At 30.5% G+C, this 27026-nt stretch overlaps 2 protein-coding genes across 3 annotated transcripts; one reads left to right on the forward strand and one right to left on the reverse strand.

The window, feature by feature from the left end:
* Positions 1–1248: 1248 nt before the first annotated feature.
* Positions 1249–4771, forward strand: LOC114176975 (Protein kinase superfamily protein). 2 transcript variants are annotated; one of them, XM_028062178.2, is made up of 10 exons: positions 1249–1615; positions 1839–1957; positions 2096–2214; positions 2313–2440; positions 2531–2926; positions 3101–3355; positions 3454–3611; positions 3725–3940; positions 4043–4192; positions 4288–4771. In XM_028062178.2, exons 1-10 carry the CDS (start codon positions 1483–1485, stop codon positions 4432–4434), a joined length of 1821 nt encoding a protein of 606 aa, XP_027917979.1. In that variant the 5' UTR covers positions 1249–1482; the 3' UTR covers positions 4435–4771. The 2 variants fall into 2 exon arrangements, with proteins under 2 accessions (XP_027917979.1, XP_027917980.1); XM_028062179.2 differs by having other exon boundaries at positions 1251–1615; positions 2534–2926.
* Positions 4772–16619: 11848 nt separating this feature from the next.
* On the reverse strand, positions 16620–18371 carry COL5 (CONSTANS-like 5). Its single transcript, XM_028064907.2, has 2 exons — positions 17497–18371; positions 16620–17406 (listed from the first exon to the last, which is right to left on the reverse strand). The coding sequence occupies exons 1-2, from the start codon at positions 18232–18234 to the stop codon at positions 17029–17031; spliced, it is 1116 nt and encodes a 371-aa protein (XP_027920708.1). The 5' UTR covers positions 18235–18371; the 3' UTR covers positions 16620–17028.
* Between the last annotated feature and the right edge of the window lie 8655 nt (positions 18372–27026).

Genomic DNA, 27026 nt, shown 5'->3' on the forward strand with positions numbered 1-27026 from the left:
TAACAATGTTAACCGTTGAATTGTTGATGGATTTTTGAAACGAAGATATATTAACGAACTTGAACCGTATATTCTTTTGCTTTAAATTAAGGCATTCTTCATATGTTTCCAATTTAATTTTGTTTTTTCCGAAAAAGTGAAGCGCATAGAGCTTAAGAGTAAGGTGAAACTGTCGTTAAACTTTCGAGGTGTGGGGTTTGAAAGATGGCTTATCCATGTCTCGACAGTTCCATAATCCCAATCCCTTGCCTTCACAACTCCAACGTTAGGTATGGCAATCCGTTGTCAAGTCTTATGCACCATTTTTGGATGCTAGCACAATTGCAAAATTTCTGTCATTTTAGCTTAGAATTTAAAGTTTTGTCAATTCATCAAAACATTACCACTTTCATTTTGAGTCTGTGATCCAAACCTGCATTAGCACATTCTAGTGTCGCATCAAATAATTCAGCACCAAATAATGCAATTTTATATGCCACATTTACTTTAAGGTTGTGTATATTGTGTGAACGTATTAATTGATTCATGTATAAAATAATGTTACTTGTACCATGTAAAGTCCAGTTTTCTTTTTTGTTTTTGTAGCAATCCAAATGAGAGCTAGAAGAGCATCACATGTTCCAGTTTTTTATACTTCTGAGTTGTGTAACATCGGCATTATTATTTAACGAATCTTGAAGTGAAAGTCGCACATGCTTATTCAGAAGGGGAAAATTCTTGTTCAGAAAAAAGCAATAATTGGGATGTAGAATGACCTTGTGTTCCTTGGAAGGGAGAAAATTATAAAGGAATCCACTCTTTCAGAGCACACTGGAAGGGCCATCGGTTCTGAGAATTTCCATGTTATGAGAACCAACTAGTATATTTGTAATAGATTTTGGCTCAAACTTTTATTGCTAAAATTCTATCAGAAATGTTGCCACTTCATCCATCAGAAAAGAGAAGATAGTTAGTGTCCTCTCGAAGTTTCATTGATGTTGAAGTGATGAGTGAAGTTCTTTTTTTAAGAGAGTGGCAAATAGCCACACAGTGTTTCACACCAAATGGAAGTAAAAAAGAAAGAAGAATAAAATAAAAGAAGAAAAAGGTACTTTGCTTACTAAAATTGAAGGGGAGCTTCATTTGTGGCTTACATAGCAAGATAAATCAAATATGTGCCCACCACCTTTGCTTATACCCCAAAGCACCCAACTACTACAACACTTAATTGTCACCAGAGAGAGAAATAGAGTTTAATCAGTTTTCCTATTGCCACTATTAAAGGCTTTTCTTTTCATGCTTCTCCAACAAGAATTGGACATGAGGTTGGCCGTTGGCCTCACACCCCTAACTGAATTTAATCATGCTCTTCCTTACGCTACTTATTCTTAAGCTCACAGTGCATTCATCTGTGTGTGACAAGAACTAGCAGAGAAAATAATTTCATTTCTCTGCACACATTCACAACAGTGACTGAACCTGTTGTTCAATTTTCATTTCAAAATGGTACTTCCCTCCCCTGCCAAAATACTCATTGGCCTCTCCTTAAACCCGGAGGACAGCAAGGACCTTCTCTCATGGGCAATAACAGTTCTGGCCAATCCAAATGACACCATTGTGGCTGTTCATGTGCTTGGTTAGTCACTATTTTTCCACCCCAATTGAAAAGTTTGAACCATTTAACCTTGTATTACTTATTACTAATTCCTGCATTATCAAGTTATCACGTATTCAATGGTGTTTTGATGAAGTTCACTAAACTTAAGATTCTAGCATGAATGATTGACGATTTTTTGATACATTTGTTCATATTGTGAATGTTTAGTGTTGTAATAGCCAGCGAATCTGTTAAATTTCAGTTACTGTTGACAAGAAGAAGCGAGTCTCCGTCAGAAAAAGACAATCACAACTTAGACAAGCAAAAGCATATGTTATATCTGTGCTTGGAGAATTTGCACAGACCTGTTGGTCTAAGCAGGTAAATTCGCCAGGATCAAATATACGATTATAATCTTTAAAATCGGTCAATCTTTTAATAATCTTATATAGCCATTAGAGTACACCATGCTTGTTAAGTCTAGAATCAAATGAATTATCATGAAAACATCATTATCAGGTTAATTTGGAGGCAAGGGTGGCACTCAATTCCACAGTTGGTGAAGGTTTAGTGGAGGAAACCAAGTCCATCAACGCTGACTTTCTTCTTATTCGTGGCTCAAGAAACCAAACTAATAAGTATGAACTGAATGATATAGTAACAGTTGTCAATTTTCTGTATGAAAATCATGCAAGACAGACCAAATTCATGTTTTTTTTTTTTTGTTATTTCTTAGAAATGGAACTTCTAAAGGAATTACCAGGTATTGCTTTGAGCATGCACATGAAGGGTGCACAATGGTCTCAGTCCGAAGACGTGATAAGACAGATCAAAGTGTCAAACCAAATTCAGCTCCTTTTCAAGGTAATTCAGTTCTCAGAAATAATTTAACAAAATAGAAATTACAATGGTGGACAAGTCCCTTAAATATGGTAACTTGTATCTTTTCACTAGTAGATAACAGACAACAAAATTCAAGATGGTTTAAGAAGGGAAAACAATGTGAAAAGGGTGTCTCCCCTGTTCTGGAGGATTATATCTCAGGAATCAAGGCTCAGAACCGTTCACCAAGAACAGTACTGAATGGTCTAGAGGGACAATCAAACAGCACAGAAGATGATACCTTTAGCACTAGGGTCTCAAGCACCACTTATACCCCATCGATGGATTCTAAGATCAAGAGCCGATCCAAGATAAAACCACAGTTCTCCTTTAGGTTCATAGTCTCATTCCTTGCTTCACCATTTAGAAGGAAAAACTTGAACATTTACAGAAGTGAAAAGCGTCAGCCTTTGTTAAAGTGCTTCAGCTACGAACAGATATCCAATGCTACCAACGACTTCCACCAAGGTATGTTATTGTGGACTCTTGATTTCTTTCAAAATGATTTTTGGACAATCTTATATGCTTCTGGGAGCCTAGTTAAATAAAGAAAAAATAGAGAAAAATGAAGGTAGGATAGATAATATAAAATAATAGGTGTTGATGGGAATTTTTTTCCTTTTTCTTTTATGAAAACAACAGATAATTTGGTTGGACGAGGTGGTTATTCGGAAGTATACAAAGGTGATCTTTCAGATGGACGAACCATTGCTGTGAAGAGGTTGGCCAAGGACAACAAGGATCCTAACAAGGAAAAAGAGTTCCTTATGGAATTGGGTGTTATTGGACATGTCTGTCATCCAAATACTGCAACTTTAGTGGGCTGCTGCATTGAAAATGGGCTATATCTGATTTTCAATTACTCTCAAAATGGAAATCTGGCAACTTCATTGCATGGTAAAAAACAACCTCGTATTCCAAAGTTTTATTTTATTTTTTCAGCAAGAATTGGTTGTTATGTCATTTGAGATTAAATGCATTGGAATCATTATCAGGCAAAGGAGGAGATTCACTTGACTGGCCAATCAGGTACAAAATTGCCATTGGTGTTGCAAGGGGTCTCCATTATCTTCATAAATGTTGCAAACACCGAATAATTCACCGTGACATTAAAGCCTCTAATGTTCTTCTTGGTCCTGACTATGAACCACAGGTAGAAATAGAATTATAATCAAATACAAACATTTTGGAACTGGAAAAACAGCATTGTTTTGTCGTGGTTCAAGTCAATCAACTTACATTTTAAAATTTTCAACCTCAATTTAGATTGCTGATTTCGGGCTTGCAAAGTGGCTTCCTAACAAGTGGACTCACCATGCTGTGATCCCCGTAGAGGGCACATTTGGATACCTAGCGCCAGAGTACTTTATGCACGGAATCGTGGATGAGAAAACAGATGTTTTCGCATTTGGAATTCTACTTTTGGAGATTGTAACTGGACGGAGACCTGTTGATTCGTCAAAACAAAACCTTCTCTTATGGGTATGTTCCATGGTAAAGTTATAAGGAATTTATCACCAGACATGCATGCATCTATAAATTTGGTTAAGCAAGAAATTTATAAAGTTTTATAACTACATATAGGCAAAGCCTTTAATGGAATCAGGGAACATTACCGAGCTTGCTGATCCAAGAATGGAAGGTAAATATGATGGAGAGCAACTGTACAGGGTAGTGCTGGCGGCTTCATACTGTGTGAGACAAACTGCCACGTGGCGTCCTCCAATGAGCGAGGTGAGGGAAGAATAAAGGCCATGTTTGAGTTTGTCGAGGTCTCAACATGATCACACTTATTTTATGTTTTTTTCCTTGTTTTTGGTTTTACACAGGTGTTGGAGCTGCTAACCAGTGGAGAAGACAGTGAGGTTGGAAAAAGCTGGAGGATCCCAAAGTTCACCTCTGATGAATTGGACGATTACTCTATGGTTTTCGGCTACGATGTACCCTCAGACCTATCTTTGGAGGATTTTTTGTGAGGATGAAATGCACGCTTCAGTTTCTATTTTCTTTCCATCATACACTATATTTTAGGTTTCTGGTTGTAGGGGTCAAGTAAAGGTTGGTTTTTTATTTGTGTAATTTATCATACGATTATTTTCTTTAGTTTGTTTTTTTGTACCCCTTAGTCCAGTTTGAATTGGTTGAGAAAATACGTTTTTTTTTTTTTGGGATTGAATAGGGGATTGATTGAATAGAGGGTAAGAATATTATTATTTCAGAAGATTTTAGGGAAATACTGATAATACCAGAGACATTCTCGTCTGTGCCCAGTTTTGGTATATAAAAGTGTAGTTTGTCTTTGTTTTGATATAAGGTATTTGCCAGAGAAAAACATTCAGAGAAGGTTCGATTCGAATAGATAGGCAAATGAAACGGGATCACATAATTTTCCTAATATCTAGCATTTCGATAAATATGCAGCTGTCATCCTATTTATTTATGATAAAAACAGGATCACTTCAATCTTAGATCCTGTTTATACGATCGATCAAACAGGTGAATGTGATGTTTTTGAAATATATGGTTTTTCAGAACAAGAAAAGCGAATATGTTATCAAATACGAATTGTCTTTGACAATATGTCAATGATTGTTGCTACACTTTAAAAGTCTATAATTTATACATATAATTTTAAAGTCTATAACAGTTTAACTCTCAAGCGTACTGCTATTTAATTAAATATTAGAAGTGGTTTTTTAAGATAATCTCTACTGGTATATATAAATTAGAATGAAATATTTTTTATGACTTATTCTATATTGAAAATGTTTTTTTTATATTTTTTTCCTACAAAAGAAATTTTACATGTTTTTAAATTTAAGATTTAAATAAAATTTAATAAAAGCAACATACAAAACATTCAATTATTAGACGACAATATAAAAATATTTTCACACTCTCACAGTCGGTATATAATTTAAATTCATGAATTTGAAATCATTACTTGTTTCTCTCATTTGAGAGAAAGTTACTTATTTCTTTTGGATAGATTTCTTGTTTGCGTCCAGTCATGCGATCATTACTTGGGCTCAATCAAGGGATGGCCCAAAAGCAGAATCTGAACGTAAAATAAATAAACGAGACAGCTTCTTCCCATACCTCTACATTTCAACCTCTAACTCATTTATGAAATAATCCATTTATCTTTATTTTCTTCTCTCCATTTTTTTCCTTCCCCACTCCTCTTCTTCTTCTTCCCCATCCCCCACTTTGTAATATGGAATATATTTTTATTTTGTATTCCACAATACAATATTTTTATTTTGGAATATATATAATTTAAAATATTAATTTTATATTCTGGATGATACATTTTGGTCTTTATATTGTGCTTTATTGAACTCAAGATGAAAATCCTAAATTAGAGGATAAAATTGAAATTTTCATGTATTATGGGGTGTAATGAAATTAAGGAGGTGCAGAAAGAACCATCCAGTAAACAACTTTAAGTTTTGCATCTTTGGGCTTTGAAAGTCATTCATTTTAGGTAACGGTGTGGAAGTTGAAAGCCCATCACAAAATGAAAATAGGCAAGTAATTTATTTGGGTTCTTTCAAGTTTCGGCCGAGTAAAACGTTCCATTTTCATATATGGGTTTGATTGTTATTTTTATTTTCTAATATTCTGTTATGTAGAGAATAAAAATTGGTGAAAAGTGAGAGTAAGTGAGAAATAAAGTAAAAGTGAAATGTTAAATGATTGTCTAGTTAAACTTTGTTGTAAAAATTATTGTTATAATTTATTTTTTTAATTAAATGTTAAATGGTCGTCTAGTTAAACTATTTTGATGCAAATGCATATAAATCTTATACTTTATTGGACTCAATTTCACAAAAATGCATACAAATTTCAGCAAAATTGACGTCGTACATTTCCATATTCCTCGTGTCTCTTCTTACAACCACAAAGGACTAACTAATGGGACATATTAAATATAGGTACCAATCACATTATAGCTTAAATATGTACACTAAATCTTACAAACGTGTAATGTATGTAGGATGTTCGCACTTATGCTTCGTTAATGTTAACATTGATGATCTAACAAAGGACTAAATAGATTAATAAATTACAAAGTTAATAACTTTATTTGTGCTGTTAAATTTAAGAAGTAAGGAGAGCACACTTATCAAATTCAAAAAACAAATTGTTATTCAATCATCTCTATCATGTTTAATATTTTTACCTATGTACGAAATTGTGGAGGTTCTTAACATTTTGTTAACGTACTTAAAATTGTCGAATGTGTTTCCCAAAATCTAAAACCTATATTCAAATAGAAGTGCAATAAGTCTTAACTAAGTTTATTATATTTAATCATACATTTCTTTTTCAAACACCTTAATTTAACTATATTTTAAGAACTTCTTATTGTTGATTCCGAGTTCTAATAAAAAATACTATTCAAACGAGAGGTACGATGAATTGACACATAATTATTTCAATTCAATTAATGCTTCGGCGTAATAACATTAAATAATTATTTAAAAAAATGAAATATTAGTTTGATATAATCCACTTTATATCAAATTAGAGTATTTAAAAAAATATATATATTTAAACCTTAGTTTTTACCCTTTAATTCATTTTCCAATTAAAATTGATCCACTTTACACTGTTACGGATATCTTCAACCATAACTAAAATTTTATTGGAATAATTAACTTAGAATCTAAAATATGCAAATATATATTCCGTATATAATTTCAATCTAAAAATAAATAAGATTTTTTTTTCTGTCCGCGTACGAGATATTTGTCAGTGTACTTGTAAATGAAAATAACTGGTGCCAACTTAAGGCCAATCCTGCAAATAAAAAAAAAAATGGAAGAGTGCATAAAACAAAGAAAGGACAGGACCACATCGAACATAAGATGTAGCCTAGGTTGGATTCTAGCCTACCATTTCTTCTTCCATCGGGAACCGAATTGAGAGCACTATCAACTAATGCTGAATAGTAAAATAATTATAAAAGGTTGAAAATGAAGGAACGGGTTTATCCAATCTCATTTTTCTGGTTGGTGGTAACTTTCTATGTGATGGCAAAATAACGATTCTAAAAGGAGAAGAAACAGTTAGAGACCAAACCCTAACATGCCATCTCTTACTAGATTTGTGGAGTCCTAACCCCAAATCAACATCTGCATATGTTACATGTTGCTGTCGGAAATTAATTACTTACTATGCATACCAATTTGCTTTACATGTTTTTGCGTGCTTCATTGCAGTAGTGTTGGTGAATGATACGATAAGTGTTGTGTTGTGCTGTGTCGTGTTGACTATGCATACATACGGTAGCACTGTGGGGTCCTCTGCAGAGGAGTTTAGTGGGGGTGATGATGAACATGAGTTGAATGGACCACACGGGACAGTGGTGCTGCAACCAGACAAGTGAGCCCACAAGGGGGTGGTTTGGACGAGTGGCGCACGTGAAGGGGGTATGGGCCGGGCCCACTCTTTAGCCCATTTGACAGTGACCCCACGTGAAACAAGTAACCGACACCTTTTCGTCTTCATTGTTCCATCCCTATATTATTATTTATTCATATAAAACGCAGCCTCCCACTGTCCGTATCACTTCTCAGTTTTTCCAACATCAAATTGAATAAAAATAAAAATAAAAATGTTTTGATGCTAATAATTTGAATGGATCCCCGTTGTAACCAGTTCTCCAAGAATCACATTTTCGTCTTCAATTCCACGTCAACAATGTTGTTCTCAAGTAAATTTGTCTCAAATTAAACCAATAATGTTTTTAAATATGTTAATTAATAACGGAAAACGACATTTCATTCTAAAACTACTCTTAAAAATGCTGAAATTCGTCGTCGCTTTTCACTGAATTAATTAATTTGTGAACAAATGGTTGTAACTAAAAGTAGAGAATAAAAAATGATATAACTTCTCTAAGAAATAATATACTTGAGCTTTCAAGAGTATTGGGATAAAGAGACAAAAACAAATATATTCTTTTATAGTTTCAATTTAGTTTCTATAGACTGCTATATGGATAAATATCAAATTTAAATTGGAATAACTATAAAAGGACAAAAAAAACTATACTCTTAAGAGTTTCAATTTAGTTTCCATATGATATAAATATCAAATTTAAATTGGAGGAACTATAAAGAGACAAAAATCTCATTTTAATTTGATTAAAGAGTATGTGAGAGTGACACAGATATCCAACCTGGTATTGTTATCCTTTAAAATAGCTATTAATTAAAATTAGGATTAATAAATGTTTTGATTATTTTTTTTTCATTTTAATATTTCTATCATTAAAAAGTTTAGTTAAATAATTCAGTTTTAAAAAATGTAAAACTAATCAATTCTGCGCTTAAATTATATTGTACGTAACTTTAAATTTCATTGTTTATTATATAATGTTACCATTTGTTAAATGAGAAGTAACTATAGTTACATTACACCTTTAAAAGTTAAGAATCTTAATTAAAAATTTTAATAATAACGAAACTAAACAAAGTAAATAAATAAATAATAAAAACTAAAAAAAAAATTATGTCATGGAATATAAAGAACCTTATACAAATTTCTATTTTTAGAGACTAACAGTCAATATCTCACACTTTGGAAAAAACAATGGTCATTTTCTTTAAAACTACTTTAAAAAGTAATTTAATCATTTACTTCAAAAGTTCCTTAAAATCATAGCCAAGATCCATTCATAATATTCAAAACATACGAAGTTAAATCTAACGAATAAAAATGAATTTCCCACAAGTTTAAGACATGTCAAATTGTTATTGAATTTTGGTGAGTTTCTACGGAAGAGAAATCATCGGAAATATACAACACCACTAAAAATATTATGACAATAGATTCCGTAAATATTTATTTTTATATATTTGTTCAACTTTTTTATTTGTATTAAAGAGACTTAGATTTATATTTAAATTTTCAACAAATCTACTACATAAAAGTGTTTAATTATCCTGTTAAACCGTGTTAAGAAGAATCAAGCCCAACGGTAAAGTTACCAGATTAGGTTGTGAAAAGTAATAAATATTTAGATTGAGGTTAATTATGTACACAATTGGTTTGTAATTAAAATAAAATTTAAAGTCGTATATTTTAATTGAAAACCGTGTTGCATTTGTTCTTAGAGTAACAAATAATAACATTGACCGTAGTGTGAAGGTGATGTGGTCACTGTTGCTTTCGTATTAAGAGTCAAATCCAAAAAATCAAAATAAGGAAACAGTGGCAGTTAGATTGATCAATCAACGCCCAACTACAGGCATGAATCCAGACCAAGAGTTTGTGGGGACTCTATTTAATCAAGGATATTTTTTATATAAATCTTTCAACCTATTTATCTTTATATTTATATTATACTGTGCACATTTAATGTTTTTATATAAACAAGATAAGATATGATCAGTGTACTTTTTTGTTTAATAATCTTTAAAATTATTAAGTGATATTTTTTGTAGTAGACTTTAATTCGTTAGTAGAGGTATATTTTTTGTAGTGATTTTTAAAATGTTTTCTTAATATTTGTGAAACTTCATAAAATATGTGTTTATATTGAAATTACAGGTTACACCACACGCATTCTATTATTTTGTAGTTAAAATTTTTTATTGGTCCATGTTTTTTTTTTAAATCTTAAAGAGGTCTTAAGATTTTTTTAGTCTTAATTAAATTCATATTTTAAAAAATTATAATAATTAGGTTCATCCAGTTACTATTGTGTTAACGGTGTTAAGGATGTGTCACGTTTCACCTTATTGACTTGATACAATATTAACGTGACAAGTGACATGAATAATTTTCAAAAACAAACTTAATAAAATTCAAAAACATAAAAAAAATTTAAAAAATAGGAGCTAACATGTTGTATATCTTTAACACCGTTGATGTCATATTAACAAAATAGACCTAATTATTACGTATTTTAAAAAATATAAACCTAATTAAAACTAAAAAAAAAAATCTTAAGATCTATTTGAAATTTTTGAAAAAAATATGGATCAATGAAATATTATTTTATCGCTATATTATATTCAAGTAAAGGTTTGTTTTTTGAAATTTAAATAATTGGAAACGATTTAATTGAATGCGATTTGGATCAACACTTTTCTCCACAGCGAGTCATTAATTGAAGTATGTGTTTGTTTGATTGGTGATATATTACACACTGACCTCATTTCCAACTTCTTTTCCTGTTGCATATTCCTTTTTTTCTCCCTTTTTATTTTTTCACCTTTTTTTTTTCCCCTTCATTTCAAGTCGGGGATAAGACGCACAAGTGGTAAGTACACCACTAGAAAAAGTGCATTTTAAATCTTTGCAACTTGTAGTCTGTTTCCCGTGCTAACTCTACCAAGGGACAATAATAAAGCTCACCAATTTTCCAATTTTTAATACTAAATAAATCAATTAAAATCAACTTTGAGCATAATATACAAAACACCACATTTCCCCCAATTTATAATTAAGAAATAAATACTCATACTCAATTTTAACATTTTTTTTCTTCAATTAGTTTTGTTAATATTCTGAACCTAATCTTCAACTATCAACCTACAAAAGAAAGTAGCAATACCAACTATTTAAGTAAAAAGATCGGGAGCTTCGATAGTTGACTTGAAAAGTCTTCAAAACGCGACTTAGAATTATTAATTTAGTTTGGTTACTAACTGGAATCGCATTAACCTATACAATTAAGTATATTTTTATCATTTTTATTAGTCTTACATTAAATAAATATCAGTAAAAAATAATTAAAAACTTTTTATTCTAATGTTAGCAATGCAACTTTTAAAATTTCATATTTTGATCTAGAACTCCAAATTGACATATTGAATAATGCTAAATATTTAATGTGGTTTGAAGATATGTTATTATTCCATTCTCATATCTTTAGTTTGAGTAGGAAATGATTGTTTGTAAAGATAAATAATGAAGAGAAGAATAAGTATTGGTTCTATGCACCTTTCCAAACTTTGTCAAGGTGGAAGGTAACAACACCGACCTTCGTCTGACCTGTTACTTACACATTACATATTTATAATTTAACTGTCTCCTCTGCTAACGCACAAGAATCACGTTTTTTATGTGCAAATATGTTTCAACAGTGTTTTTGGTAGGCTGTTAAATGTGCTTTGAGTATTTCTTCAAAAAAACATCATTTTATTTTCTGAATCAAAATTTCATTTTAGAATAGTTTATAAGTCAATACATACTTATTAAAACTCATTAAACTTATATTTAGGATAAAGCTTACACATAATATTTGAATATACTCTCAGTGGTATACACAATACAAAAAATAAGTCTAAGTACTGAATTATATAAATAAATAAATTTTATATATATATATATATATATATATATATATATATATATATATATAAATTATGTTATGTTTGAGAAATAGTAGTGAGAACAGTTGAATTATTACATGTTATGAGTTATTACAAGTAATCATTTATGTAAATGTTAGATCAATTGATACGTAGACTATTTCTTTAGGGATGATTGATTACATGTCACGAGTGAATTTTGATCTTTGTTAAGTTTATTTTTAATTTTAAAATTTATTAGCCCGCTTAAAAATGGGTTGAACATGGGTAAGGGATGATTGACTTCCTAATTCATCCAAATTTTTATTTTATTTAGTTCTACTAATTCAAATATTCACATATTATTTTTTGATTCGAAATATTTAATTTGAATTTGAATTTACTATCGATTCTACAAAATATGTTTAATTTTATTTGCATCGCCTTTTAAAAATATTTGACCTGTCAATCGATCAATTTCTCTATCGAGAATTTTAATCTTTTGCGGATCAAACCATCTCCTATAAAAGAGAAGTTAATACATAGGATTCAAATATTTTATTATTTTAGTGATTATTTTTTAAATTTAATAATTTCTTTCCATTTGATTGCTTAACCTTAATTATTTTTATCTTTTGTTATCATAAAAAAAAAAGTGAACGCTCGACCACATAGTGCATATATTTTCGTTAATGGCTAATTACTACATTAGGTAGTAAATATGTGTAAGATTCGGCTTTCATTACATTATCACAATTCAAAAAATAATGACAATTATTAGATATTAGCGAAAAGACAGGAGTTGTCACGTGTGTTTGATTTTTTAATTTTGACAAAATTAATAATATTTATTTTTAAAATATATATAATAAATTTTAAAATAGTTGTTAAATAAAATAATTCTTAGAAAAGTTTTTTAGAATAATACTCAAAATAAAAGAGATTTAAAAAAATGGTTAAAGATAAACTAATTATAAAATAATTAATTTTTAAAATAATAATTAAGGGTATAATTGGAAAACAAAAAGTAGACACAAAAGAAGAAATCTTCTTTATATATTGTTATAGATAATTGTTGGTCTTTAGGATTATCTTTTGTAATTATTTATTTTTTATGTTAGATGTCACATTATTTTGTGTCAAAGTTCAATAACTAGAAACATACTTAACGAATTTGAACTTTGTCTCTATTCAAAACTTTGATACATTTTTGTCCTCAAACTTAAAATTAGTGAATATAGTCATTTTAATCAAAGTACATTAAATTATTTTGGCGTGTCAAACACGTTTCATGTTAATATTCGAGTTGTTTACACCATTTAATATGTTTCCGCTTCAATATTTGTTGGAAAGCATGTTTTTACACGTAAACAAACATAATTGAGTTAAAAAAAGACTATATATATATATATATATATATATTCAATTTTTAAGTTTAAAAATTAAAGTGTATCAAGGTTTTAGACATGGACAAATTTCAAATTCACATCAAAATTTAGAGACTAAAAATATACTTAACTCAATTTAATTTTTATATATAAAAGACATTGTTAATATTCTTCTTCATATAATATGCAAAAGACGTTGTGTAACAACGTCGTTAATATACATCTTTTAATGAAATTGTTTAATTTATACTTAATTCTCTTTAGCGAAATATTATTTTCTTCTATAGATTTGTATTAAATTAAGACATTTTAGATTATCTTTCGATGGCTAAAAAATCATCTATTCTTAAAGAGAATGATATTATTAAAGAAAAAAGAATAAAAATAAAAACAAATACAAACAAAAGACAAAGTAAAACTTATGATAGAAAACTTGTATCCGGAGTCTCAAACTAGTTTCTAAAGAAATTTTGTCTAATATAAGAGTGAAAATCTTAATTTGTTGATTTATGAACGCATTTACACTACAAAAATTCTGTATGTACTAATAAAATTTTACTATTGAAAATAAATATGTAGATAAATCCAAATTTCTTGATGAATTTTAAAATTTATATTATTGATAGATATTTTCGTTGATAATGACTTCATTGGTAGATTCAGTTGACAACAACAATGGGACGACGATGAGGGTGGAGGGGAAGGAAAAAGAGAAAGAGGAAGAAGAAGAAAGACAAGAAAGAAAATTAAGAGGAAAAGAAGAAGGAATAAAAAGACTAAATCACAACATTTATCGATAAATTTTATTGACAACCAAAACCTATTAGTAATTACCGACGAATGTTTACTAATGAATTTCATGGTAAAACTCACATGATGGTGGAATACTTAGTGTAATGATTTGAAATTCCCTTCAAAGTTGACTCAGTTGATCATTGTTGTTGTTTTTATTTTTTCTCCCTACCAGTTATATCATTACTCTTTTATGCGGGAAGTGTGGGCTAAAAACATTCCATGAATAACACCACATTACATAATGGGTATGATGTTGCCAAAGATGACACAAATATATTTGATCAAAGAGAAAATTTTGAATAAGGCGAAAAAAATATTATATGCACAAGAAATTTGTATGAATGAGGATTATTGAGGTAAGTTATGCAATAATCCCTATGTCAAAACAATTAACATGATTGAAAACTAGATAGACCAACATATTACTCTTGATGTTGGTATATATTTAAAGACGAATCAATTTAATAAGTACATTATGGTGTGATTTGTTGATCTCTTGTGTTTAGTGATAAAAAAATGCATGCAGATAGATATTTGAGTATAAGATATGTAATAAATATTATACAAATTATTTTATTGAATATATGGGTGACAAAATGGATCAGTCTGGTCCATTTTGGCCAGACTCGTCAATGGCCCATAAAAAACGGGTCGAATTAGACTAGCCTGTTAAACAGAAATAAACCAATAATGATAGCTCGGCCCGTATAGGACGGGCTAATGGGTCGAGCTGGCCTGTCATTTTTTTAATTATTTTAATTATTTTTCAAATTTTTTATTTTCTAATTTTTTTATATATACATGAATATTAAAAATATATTTAATCATATAAAATATTTTCTAAAATTTAATTGATTAGTCAATGTTTTTAATTAGATTAATTAAAATGATTATTATATTAAAATTTTAAATTACTTTATTATAACTAATAATTGAAACTTAATTTGTAAGTGTTACAATACTATTATATACTTACATCTTTAAAAAATATAATATTAAAAAATATATTTTTAATTATTCTTTATTTTTTTAAAGCGGGCCAACTGGTCGAGCCGGACCGGACTAACCCGTATTTTGGTATGTTAAATTGACAGGCTGGACAAGTCAAATCAGAATGGGCTAATGAGTTGAAATCTTCACCTATAACTCGTCTCTTCTAACACGGACTGATGGGTTAGCCCTTGGGATCCAACCTGTTTTGTCATCCCTAATTAGATATGATGATTAATGAGCTTAGTATGATATTTTAATTATTCAACTCTTAAATACACATTAACCACTTATTATTCTTATTGAATTTGAAGTAAATATTTAAAAAAGTGATTAAAAAAAATTATTGGTGAAAGAAATATTAACTTTTAGAAAATTACCTAGAATTTCATTATATATATATATATATATATATATATATATATATATATATATATATATATATATATATTTGTTTATTTATAGTTGTTGAGGTAGTACATATCATAAAATATTTGTTAAATATTATCTTTTGCATGTATTTTGCATTTTCACCCAAATGATGATGAATAGGTAAACTATATGCATAATAAAATAGACAACTAGTTCCAAATAAATAAAGAAAATATCCATTTTATCAAAATAAAAGTTATAATCATAATACATTACAAATCATATAAATTATAAAACTTTAATTAGCTTCCGTGAATGATTACTTCAAATTCCTTATTAATTAATGTATTTTATTTTATTTTACTATTTCAATTTACACAACAAAACTTTGATCACAATCAACTTAGGTATAAGTTAGAAAAAAAAAAACATTAAAAGTATTATCATCGCAAATGAAAACATGTAATTAAATATTTTAAATTAAAAGAAAAGGTAATTTCTTAAACAATTTTTTTAAATAGCACTACAATTATGAAAATAATATAATTACTCTATAAAAAAAGTTTAAAAATATTGAATTCGTAATATCATTGACATCTTTTTTCGTGTTAAAAAAAAAAATCAAATATAAATAATATTTTTCTTCTCTTATGATTATTCCTCCTTCATCTCCTTTGTTTTGATCACATAATTTATTTTCATTTCTCGTTGATTAGATAAATTTGTTTTGATTTCTTGTTGATAAGATAAATTATATTCACTGATAGAGGTGGAGTTAGACAACAGGGGACCAAAACTGTTTTTTTGGTTCGAGTGGGAGAGTAAAGAAAAACCTTTTATGTTAAAAAAATTAAGGATCTGATATCACTGAGTCCTCCCCTGATTTTATTTATACAACGATAACAACAACATTTAACTTGTATTAACGTAAATATCGTTGATAATTGTATCAACCACTTAAACACCCATCACTAGGTTAGCCACAACCAGTACCTATAAGTTTATATATATTTTTTATTTATTTGATTATAATTTTCATTTAAAAATAATGTATTGTTAATCGTATGTTTTGATTGTTGATCTATGATTTAAAAATGTATTATTGTTAAATTTATGATTTGGTAATATATAAAGTAAAAGATAATGAAGAAAGCAAAAGAAGATATGATAGTCTTGAAATGAAAATGGTGAAACAATATTTACGTAAGAGATTAAAGCAGGAGTAGTTGGGAAAGGAATATTAGGGAATCAAAAGCTGAGGGCGTATGAGGCGTTAAAAGAAGAAAGGGTTTGATGACAATGAAATAAAATAAAGAAGAAGTGATTTATATATATAGAGTTGGAAATGGCAGCCAATAAGAAGGGGGAAAGAGATCCGTGATCGGGGTGATAGAAAAAACAGACTTTTATACTAAAAAAGACAGCAGGGAAGGTAAGGCAGTGAAAAGAGTTTACAGTACAGATTCTAATTCTACACGAGCTGAAGATGAAGATGCAGCCCCTTTAAAGTTCTTTAAAAAAAAGTAAACGGGCTTTTCTCCTCCATCCTAATGAAACAACCTTCCCCATCGCGTTCCAGGTAAGAATCACGTTCGTACCGATTCTTCACCTTTTTCCCTAATAATCAATCCCACAGAATCACTAATCATTATTCTAAGATTTCCCGACACTAGATTCATGCACCATCCCGCCATCGTTCCCTCTTTTATACAGACTAAAACGACGGTACGACGCCGTATGGACTGTCCAGCATCAGCGACGCAGCGCCAGGGCTGTACAGACGCTCCACATCCGAGTCAATTTCGGCTCGCTTCGCGAACCGCCCTTTTATCCTGGGCCGGGTTTCCGCATAAGCCTTCCGCGAAGCGTATCGAATGGTTTTCTCGAACTTTCGGTTCTTCCTCTTCTCTCTGTATCGCAGCACCCTCGCTTCACGGTCCATCCCACACAACTGCGTCGCCCCTTGCCCTCCACTTACTCCGGACAAACCAATCCCACTCGATTCCGAACTGTTCCGCCCGAACGAGTACGACATCTCCGACACGGTGTTCCCGTCCGGCACCACTCCAACATCAAGCGATGACGACGAAACCTGTTACATAATTTAATTCTCAAGTCAACTCACTGGAAGACCAAAAATTTATATATGATTTAAAATTTGTTACTAGGTGGTAGTACTCACGCTTTGGCTGAGAGACTGGGATGGGTAGTTAAAGGAGGAGAGCTTGGTGCGGCAAAAATCGATGTCGAAGCAGCTTTCTGATTGGTGGTGGTTATTGATGAGGGAAGGAGCGAGGGAAGGTTTGGTTTGAACCGGAACGACGCTGTCGTTTCCGGCGCTGTTGTGGAAGGAGTTTGAGTAATCGAAGTCGAGGAAGGGGTCCATTTCTGAGTAGAAGATCTCCTTGGACTTGATGTCAGGGGCGTCCATGAGTTTCGACCCGAAATTGGGGTTAGGGATGAGCCAGGCGGCTGCGTCAGTGTCGTCGGGGGCGAAGGCATCGGAGGCAGCGGTGGCGTCGTCGGAGGGGACGATGAAGCCGAAGGAGGCAGCGGCGGAGGCCTTGACGATGGAGTCGGCGGAGTCGAAGAAAGGCTCAACGGGGACGCGGTCGTGGCGGCGCGCGAGGGGGTTGGCAGAGTGGATGTCTGAGTCGCACGTGATACAGAGAGCGGCGGCGTCAGCCTTGCACGTGACAGCCGCGGGGGCCTGCTCGCAGACCTCGCACATCCAGACGCGCTCGTGGCGCGACGCCAGCTTGTTGGCGCAGTGAATCTTGGAGTCGCAAGCGATGCAGAGAAAAGCGGAATCGGGGCGGCAGAAAAGCGCCGCCGAAGCCAGTTTGCAGGAGTCACATGGCTTTGGCGGCACGGTCCAGCCGCTCCTGAACCCCTTCAAGCCTCCTCTTTCAATTCCCATGGTCTGAACAGAAAAAAGTACTTTTGAAAAACGCGGCTAATCTAACGGTACTACTCTCTCTTGTTCCCAAAGAGGAGTGGAATGGAATAGAGTTAGAGCCACCTACACGCGGAGACGAGTGAGTAAGTTGATTTCTTTGGGTGCGGTTTTTCTATTATCTATATTAGTCACTGGTCGCAGAGAGGAAATCTAGGTGATGACGAATCAATGCGGGACACGTGGTTCTCTCTTGGCCACATAAATGGTTCGCTCAGACCAACAATATTAGAATAGATATGTATTGCGGAGTAGTAGTTGTCATCGTGTTGTGTCTGTGCCGACGTGGGCCCGTCACGGACATTAGATGCAATCACTATGCTTTTTTAACATTTTTATTACTTACTAAAACAACGCAGAGGAGTCAAGAGGATCATTTTCTTTTTCAAGCAACCCCTGTTATCTCTCGAGAAAACGGAAAAAAGATAAAACTATTTTCTATTGCATAATTTTGACTACTTTTACATCATCGATTAACAGAAAATGTTAACAATATAGTTTTTGAGATAATAAAGATTTGCCATGTATGGTAATGATTAAATAATTGTGTGAAATTATTTTACATCATCAAAATATAATTTATTTTTTATTTCATCATAATTATTTTAATGATATAAAATATTCATATTTATTTCATGATAAATGTATGGAAAGTAAAATCTTTAAACATATATTATGTTTCTCCTTCTATAGTTAATGAGAGCCTCATATCCAACAATCGAAATATCAGGAGACACAATTGGGAAGGGGAGACATGTTAAAGTTGGCACGAATAGCCAACAGCAAACCCACGTGGGTAAAACAGGATATATGAGAGAGAAAAGAAAATGGAACAATTTTAAGGTATTGTTGACTTAATTGGTATTTTGTTTAGGATGTTATATATCAATTTTCTTCTAAACTGATGCTAATTAACTACTAATAGAAATTAATTGGTGGCTCACATTATACCAAATGAAAAATATTTCGTCGAGTTGTAAACTTCCGGTCATCTCCTACAGATATTTAAGCAGATGCTAATTACTTTAAGTAGATTTTAATTTGTGTCTTATACCTTCATACGATTATTGACAGAATTTTGAGCTGACACTTTTAGACTCTATTATAGAAATAAAATACTTTGAGCTTTGGAAACAGACAATAGCCCATAATAGATGTATTCATCTTATGTGAATTATGGAACTTGCTTTCTAAACCGTAAAGAATAGAGAAACAAATGTAGTAGTCAAACATTAACGTAAGATGCGGCCTTTACTTTTATATAGAAATAGGAATCGAATGTTCTACATAATTAAGCACTTATTTTAACTGAAATTGTTCGCAAACATCGGATATAAATTATGTGTATTGGTGGAGTTGTTAACCGATGCCTTTAAAATATTAATTTAGAAAGTGAAAATAAAATATAAAGAAAAAAAAAGACTAATCACTTGCTCAAATGTTGATATTATTAAGTAATAATGAATTGTGTGACATTATTAAAGTCTATGTGTCCTTAGAGTTTAAATCTGGAGGGTTATGTACCCTACAAGTCGATCAAGATGTTCATATAAAGACAACATCATACCAACATAAGCATGTTTTTTATCATGCCAGCATGTCCTTGTGATAATATGCTAATATCGTGGAACGATGACATAACTTCTTGCTCCCTCTAATTGATCTTCAAATATCATATAGATTTTCTTGAAATGATCATCAATAAGAAAGTTAACACGCATTTAGTTATTCTAGTTCAACTTCTTCTAACCTAAAGTGAGGACATATATTTCTTGTCCTACAACTATTTTTTCCAACACAATCCCTTTAGTCAATCATACTCCACATCTTGTGCTATATGAATAACTTATTACATGGGATAAAAATAAGTGAAGATAAAGTTTACCTAACAAATTTAAGTATTTCGCTTAGCAGAGAAAAAATGTTAACATTTACAGTTAAAATTTGGAAGAAAAGTTTGAATGATCTATAAAATAAATGACGATAAAAAAAATAAAATTATATATAAATATGGTAAATTAATCTTATTAATAGGAGAATCTCCAACATTATTTCCATGATTTTTGTATATATATTTTCCTAAAGAGTACTTAGAATGATATAGTAATATTAAATTATTTACACACAAAAAAAAATTTACATAATAATGAACTTGTATAGTTTTTATAACCTTTTAATTTAATTTATATATAATAGTTTAGTTATTGTCTTATTAAAATGTTTTTTTCTTATAAATTAGTAATTACTAACAATTTTAAATTTAATTCTTATCCAGCCATATAGTTAAAACTTGATATTTTTTAAAATATTTAATTATGCTGGTTGATTAATCCTTTGTTTTATAAATTTGTATCTCATTCACTTTCAGAAAGCCACTTCTTCTCTCTAGTCCTATTTTCTCTCAAAAAATCTTCTTTTCCTACCATAAAATTCTGATTCAATTCTAATCCATTTGAATAGTCACTACCGTTAGAGTAATCCATACGAAGAGTTCTACCAAAACCCATTCAATTTCTTTTAACGGTGAGTTCAAAATTTTGTCCATTCTTTATATATAACAATATGTTTTCTTCTACATGCAAGTTTCTTTTTGCTGCGCAAGTTACTTCCATTCGTCCTTAATGAAATTTCTTTTAGTTTAGATCCTAATGTTGTGTCTTAATCATCATTTGGGTCTTTTTATTTCCATAATATATGGTGAATTAATCTTATTAATAGGAGAATCTCCAACATTATTTCCATATTTTTTGTATATATATTTTTTCCTAAAGACTGCTTAGAATGATATAGTAATATTAAATTATTTACACAAAAAATTACATAAGAATGAACTTGTATAGTTTTTATAACCTTTTAATTTAATTTATATATAATAGTTTAGTTATTATCTTATTAAAATATTGTTTTCTTATAAATTAGTGATTACTAACAACATTTTTAAATTTAATTCTTATCCAACCATATAGTTAAAACTTTATGTTTTTTAAAAATATTTAATTATGCCTGTTGATTAATCCTTTGTTTTATAAAGGTATAATAACTGATTTGATACCCCAATTTTTTGGTTAAGTTCAATTTGATCCTCATACTTTTCGTTTGTTCCATTTAGTACCCTAATTATCTAAAAAGATTCAATTTGGTCCGTGTCCGTACAGAACATGTATCAAGCCGTGAAACTTTTAATTTTTTTTCAATTTTCTAATTTTTTTTCAAAAAATTTAAAAACTGCCACGTGTTAATTTACCATCGTGTCACGTGGCAGCTTACAATCATGACACGTGACAGTGGTAATAGTTATTTTCAATTTAGTCCTCTATTTAAATTTTTGGTTCAATTTAGTACCCAATTTTTTAAAATGATTCAATTTTGTCCTCTCCAATTTGAGACCAAATTATAAATAAGCTTAATTACAATTTATATATACATGTTACAATAACGTTTTCTAATATATACATAAAATCATTTCACCTAAATACTTAAATTATTTTATTTTTTACATTTTTTATTTTTGTAACTTTTTACACATGAAATTTTTTACACTTGTAAAAAATAAAACAATTTAAATATTGAGATGTAGTGATTTGATGTATAAATTCAAAACAATTATTTTAACATGTATATATAAGTTATAATTAAACTTAGTTACTAATTTGGTCTCAAATTAGAGAGGATGAAATTGGATCATTTTAAAAAATTGGGATACTAAATTGACAAAAAATTTAAATAGATGACTAAATTGAAAATAACTATTATCACTGCCACGTGTCATGATTGTAAGCTACCACGTGGCACAATGGTAAACTGACACGTGACAATTTTTAAATTTTTTTGAAAAAAAATTAAAATTTTTTAAAAAATTAAAAATATCAGGGCTTGACACATGTCTTGTACACGGTGCTAACTCCAACTTATCGGAGAGGACCAAATTGAATCTTTTTAGATAATTTGAGTACTAAATTGAACAAACCAAAAGTATGGGACCAAATTGAACTTAACATAAAAATTGGGGGTACCAAATCAGTAATTATACCTTTTTATAAATTTGTATCTTATTCTCTCTTAGAAAGCCCCTTTCTTCTCTCTAGCCTTATTTTCTCTCAAAAATTCTTCTTTTTCTACAATAAAATTCTAATTCAATTTTAATTTTTTTGAAGATTTACTATCCTTAGAGTAATCCATACAAAGAGTTCTACCAAACCCCATTCAATTTCTTTTAACGGTGAGTTCAAAATTTTGTCCATTCTTTACATGTAACAATATGGTTTCTCAAGTTCCTTTTTGCTTTGCATGTTACTTCCATTCGTCTTTAATGAAATTTTCTTCTTTGGTTGAGATCCTAATGTTGTGTTTTGATCGTCATTTGGGTCTTTTGCTGTGTAGATAGAGTGCTTTGATATGTGAAGCTATTTAGGGAGAAAAGAACAATGCTAGGTCAAGACTTTATGGTAAGGGAAACTATTTTCTTTGCAAAATTAATGCTTTATTGTTGAAGTATAAAATATGGTTTGATTTTAGTGTGTGAATGTTGATAAAGCTTAAACAATTTTCCAAGAGAAACAAAGTTATAATGAATGATGTTCGCAATAGTGATGATTTTCTTTTGTGTAGAGAAAGTTAAGACTATTGTAAGAAGAATAGAATTTGGTTTGTGATTTGTAATTATTAAGTGTGAGTGACATTGCTGGATGAGATAAATTAATTTATGGTTGCTACTATTGGTGTTATGAAATTTGAAAAACTAATGTTGGAAAAGTTGTTATAGTAGAAATTTTGGGAAATGACTATGACTTTTATGAATTGTATGATTCAATTGTTCTTGTGGGTCTGTTTGCTTGAATGACTTTGATGCAGTAAGGTGATTTTACTTATGACATTTATCTTGTGTGAAGGAATGGGTTATATCTTTCTAAATGGTTTTTCTTGTGTGCTTTCTGTGTGATTATGAATGTATTACCATATGTTTGATAATGCATGTATAATGTGTAAAGGGTTTTAGTGTTGGGTTGTCAAATTAGTTATTTCCGATGGGAAATGCTAATCTAAGATGAGTCCAAGTGTATTGAAGGCACTTGTGATGTGAGACAATCCTAACTCTATTAGTATCTGACTCAGGATGATAACTAGGTGGCGAGAGTCAAAGGAGGTTTCACATAGCAGTAATATGATATAAAAGAGGATCATACTCAGTGAGTTAACGAAGTTAACCCTGTCAGTACTTGATGACTTATATGGTTGTTCCACTTGAGTTATTATTGTTGAGAAAGAGGAGAAGAGGGACAATATGACAAGTGCAGAGTCTATTCAATACACTAGTCTTCCTGAAGCAAGAGTTTAAATGTATTATGGTAGTTCTAAGTTTGATCTTTAGTATCTTATTTGATATTTTGTATATTTCAAATAATTAATTATACAACATTTTTAAAAAGATATAATATATTTATATTGATATTTATTCTTGTAAAAATTAGCTTACCCTTGTATTTTGTTTGTTCCCTTGTTTTCCTTTCTTTTGCGATGATTGTATATTTTGTATATATATTGTTTATATATACGTGAACATATATAAGAGTTGATGGTTAAAGTGACACTAGTTGTGATGGAGAAATGAATGATTAGGATTAGGGATGATAACAAGTCGGGTCGGACACGGATAATGTCTACCTGCAAAAAAAAATCCACACGATACTCACTTTTAAAACTTGTGGGTCTCTGTGGATACCTACATACCCACAAATATTTAAAAAAGATGTATATTTTATAGATTTTTTAAATAAAATTATAACATAATATAAATAAAATTTTAATTTTCAATTAAATTTAACCTAATAAAATTTATTTTTAATTTTAATTAAATTTAACTTAACAAAATATAATTTTAATTTTAATTTTTTTTGTGGGTAATGGATACGTGCAGATACGAGTAGTATGATATCTGTACCCGATCCATTTATAAGCGAGTATTATCCACTATCCGCTGGTAATAATTACCCACGAATATTAATTATCTGTCGCAGATTTTATCTGTAAATACCTGCGGATGCGATTATTTTTGCCATTCCTAATTAAGATAAAAATATTATAGGGACATTAAATTGTAGTTTAAGAAAAAACTGTATTTTGTTACTTGTTTATATTTTAAAGTAATCATGAGTTATTTTTTTAATAAAAAAACTATAAATGTAAATTTATTTTGAAATACCTTGCTACAAAGACATATTATAGTTAATAATTACTCAAATTTCTTTTGAATTTTTGGATTGTTTAAAATAGCACATATTAATTTATGATAGCCATTTAAGCTTACGTAGTCTCACTAAAATGATATTTAAGTTATGTAATTTTATTTAGAAAAATCACGTTCTCAAGTTAAAAACTTAATCTTATAAATTATATTTATTTAAAATTAATGCAATTTAATTTAAAACAACTATTTTTTTATATGATGACTAAAACGTATTTAAAACTTTAAATAATATTTTTATGGATTGTACATAATAAAACAATTTATTTAAAATAATAATTTTTCAAAACAACAATATTATATATCTTAATATATCTTTAATTTTTTATAAAAAAAACAACGATTCCCAACCATTTATACTCAAGTAAAACCATTATAGTAATTATGATTTCCATAAATTATATGATACTAATTAAAAAGTTGTGATTGTTAAATGTGAAAATTTATTTTACCAAATACCCCTAATATCATGTTTACCTCGTGCTTTTCTAAATCACTTTAATTAACTATTTTAAGATATTGTTACATCTCTATTCAACGTCATTATTGTTTCAAATGTAATGCCATTGTTTCCTTTTTCTGGTTTTCCATTTTTTGTTTCTCTCAAACATTTTACTTTTTTCTCTCTAATTTGCTTCTTATATAATTTATCTTTTACAAAATTTGATCACATTTTTTCGTAGTTCAGGATTTAAGGAACATTTCCATCCGGTTAGATTTTGAAACAAAGTAATTTTGTATTTGATTTAAAGATTTTTGTTCTTTTTCTTTATGTTTGTATCATTAATTTTAGAAAAGTAATAATCTCAGCTTGTTTGATCATATACTCAATTTTTGTTATGTTTTAGATATTCGCTCTTAATTTTATAAAAATATTTATTTTAATTAGTTTTAATCTTATAAAAAATATTATAAAAATATATTTCAATTATTAAAAAATATTGGAAAAAATTGAATCAAAGACACAAAAGTGATGACTATATTAAATTAGAGAGACATACATGAGGACTAAATTAAAATCAAGACAATTATCTTGCCACATGACACTGACATTGTCATGTGTCACACTATGTAAGCTCCCTTTTTTGTCTTAAACTGATGGGCCCAACTTTAGTAAGTAAGGGGCCCAAGTCAACCCATTATCTTTTAGCTATTTCAGAAAAACTCTATAACTTTTCCACTAAGCTTTTTGTCTTCTCACTTTGCAACATTCACTCACCTTTCACCCTTTTTGAAAATAGAAGCTCTATTAGGGCTTGAGCCACATCCTTCTCCTAGTTAGTTGAGCTTTTTCCTTTACTCTTTCAAAACTTTGTTGCTTTGGTTCTGTCTTGGGTTTTCCCCTAGAAATTTACTCTCGTCCTTATGTTCATGCTTTACAGCTCTTTAGTTCGTCTTGGAGCTGTGGTGCTCATCTGTTGGGTCCCTGTTTTGTTTTGCTAGCATCTGTTCAGGTAATGGAAGCTAGAGTTTTGCAGTTTTTAAGAAAAGTCTTGCATGTTGGTATTTCTGGTTCTGAATCGTGCTTAAAAGGTTGTGTTGATGTCTTTGATTGTGTGAATATGAATTGTGTGTTCTTTTTAGATAAATTTCTGGTTTTGCATGCGTGAGAGCATGTGAGATCCGCTAAGCTCGCCTAGGCGAGTGGTTAGTCGGCCAAACTAGAAGCTCTCGCCTAAACGAGGATAGTAGAAGCTCGTCCCTGGTTTTGCTCGAACCCTCGCTCAAGCGACGAGCTCCCGCTTTGAGCGAGAGCAATCTCGCTCAGGTGAGGAGATCTCACCTAAGCGAGAACTCGCGAAATCTTGCAGTGCTTTATGTTGCAATCTCACCTAGGCGAGAGCCTTTAGCTTGAGCGAAGGGCCCGTTTCGCTTTAGCGAGGGCTCATAGCTTGAGCGAGACTGGTGCAGGAACATGCTCTAGCATTGTTCTCTTTTATGTTTTGGTTGTTTGATTGCATGATTGAGTGATTTACCTTAAGGGCATGAAGTATGATGTCATGTATGGTTTATGAGATTAAATAAGGCTGAGACTTTGCTGTACTAGATATGGAATGAATCACAAATTGATTGGTTGGTTGAGCATTGACATGAAATTATAATGCTTGAGATAAAATTGTGGTTCTGGTGTGAGAAACATGAATGTGGTATGAGATAGACGTAATTCCATGAATCTCTTGGTGAGATTTCATGGTGGTGTTGTAATGTATATAATTAGATAAGGATTCAAGTAAGGTTGCATCTTGAAACTCTAAAGAACCAATTAATCTCACGTAAAGCAGATTGATTTAAGTGGTGAGAGTAGCAGGAGGTCTTAGTCTTTGACAGGATAATGGCCCTAGATGATTGAAGGCTAACCTTGTGCGTGGTATGGTGAAACCCATTGGCAATGGTTCTGTAGAGCAGTAGAGGCCACCACAAGTGCAAGCATCCAGTGAATCTGATCTCTTTATATGTATCCGGATAATTGAGTCATAGAGTCTTGCATTGTTTATCATCACATGTTTAAATGCCT

Source organism: Vigna unguiculata, chromosome 3 (genome assembly GCF_037176805.1).
Source record: "Vigna unguiculata cultivar grain cowpea cultivar isolate G323 ecotype 2 chromosome 3, ASM3717680v1, whole genome shotgun sequence".
In the NCBI taxonomy this organism is placed as follows: Eukaryota; Viridiplantae; Streptophyta; class Magnoliopsida; order Fabales; family Fabaceae; genus Vigna; species Vigna unguiculata.

Excerpts from the sequence above, each read along its gene's own strand:
- LOC114176975 (XM_028062178.2), top strand. The coding sequence starts at position 1,483 with ATGGTACTTCCCTCCCCTGCCAAAATACTCATTGGCCTCTCCTTAAAC. Across the intron at positions 1,616-1,838 it reads TGTGGCTGTTCATGTGCTTG|TTACTGTTGACAAGAAGAAG; the intron begins GTTAGTCACTAT and ends GTTAAATTTCAG. Across the intron at positions 4,193-4,287 it reads GGCGTCCTCCAATGAGCGAG|GTGTTGGAGCTGCTAACCAG; the intron begins GTGAGGGAAGAA and ends GGTTTTACACAG.
- COL5 (XM_028064907.2), bottom strand. The coding sequence starts at position 18,234 with ATGGGAATTGAAAGAGGAGGCTTGAAGGGGTTCAGGAGCGGCTGGACC. Across the intron at positions 17,407-17,496 it reads CCCAGTCTCTCAGCCAAAGC|GTTTCGTCGTCATCGCTTGA; the intron begins GTGAGTACTACC and ends ATTATGTAACAG.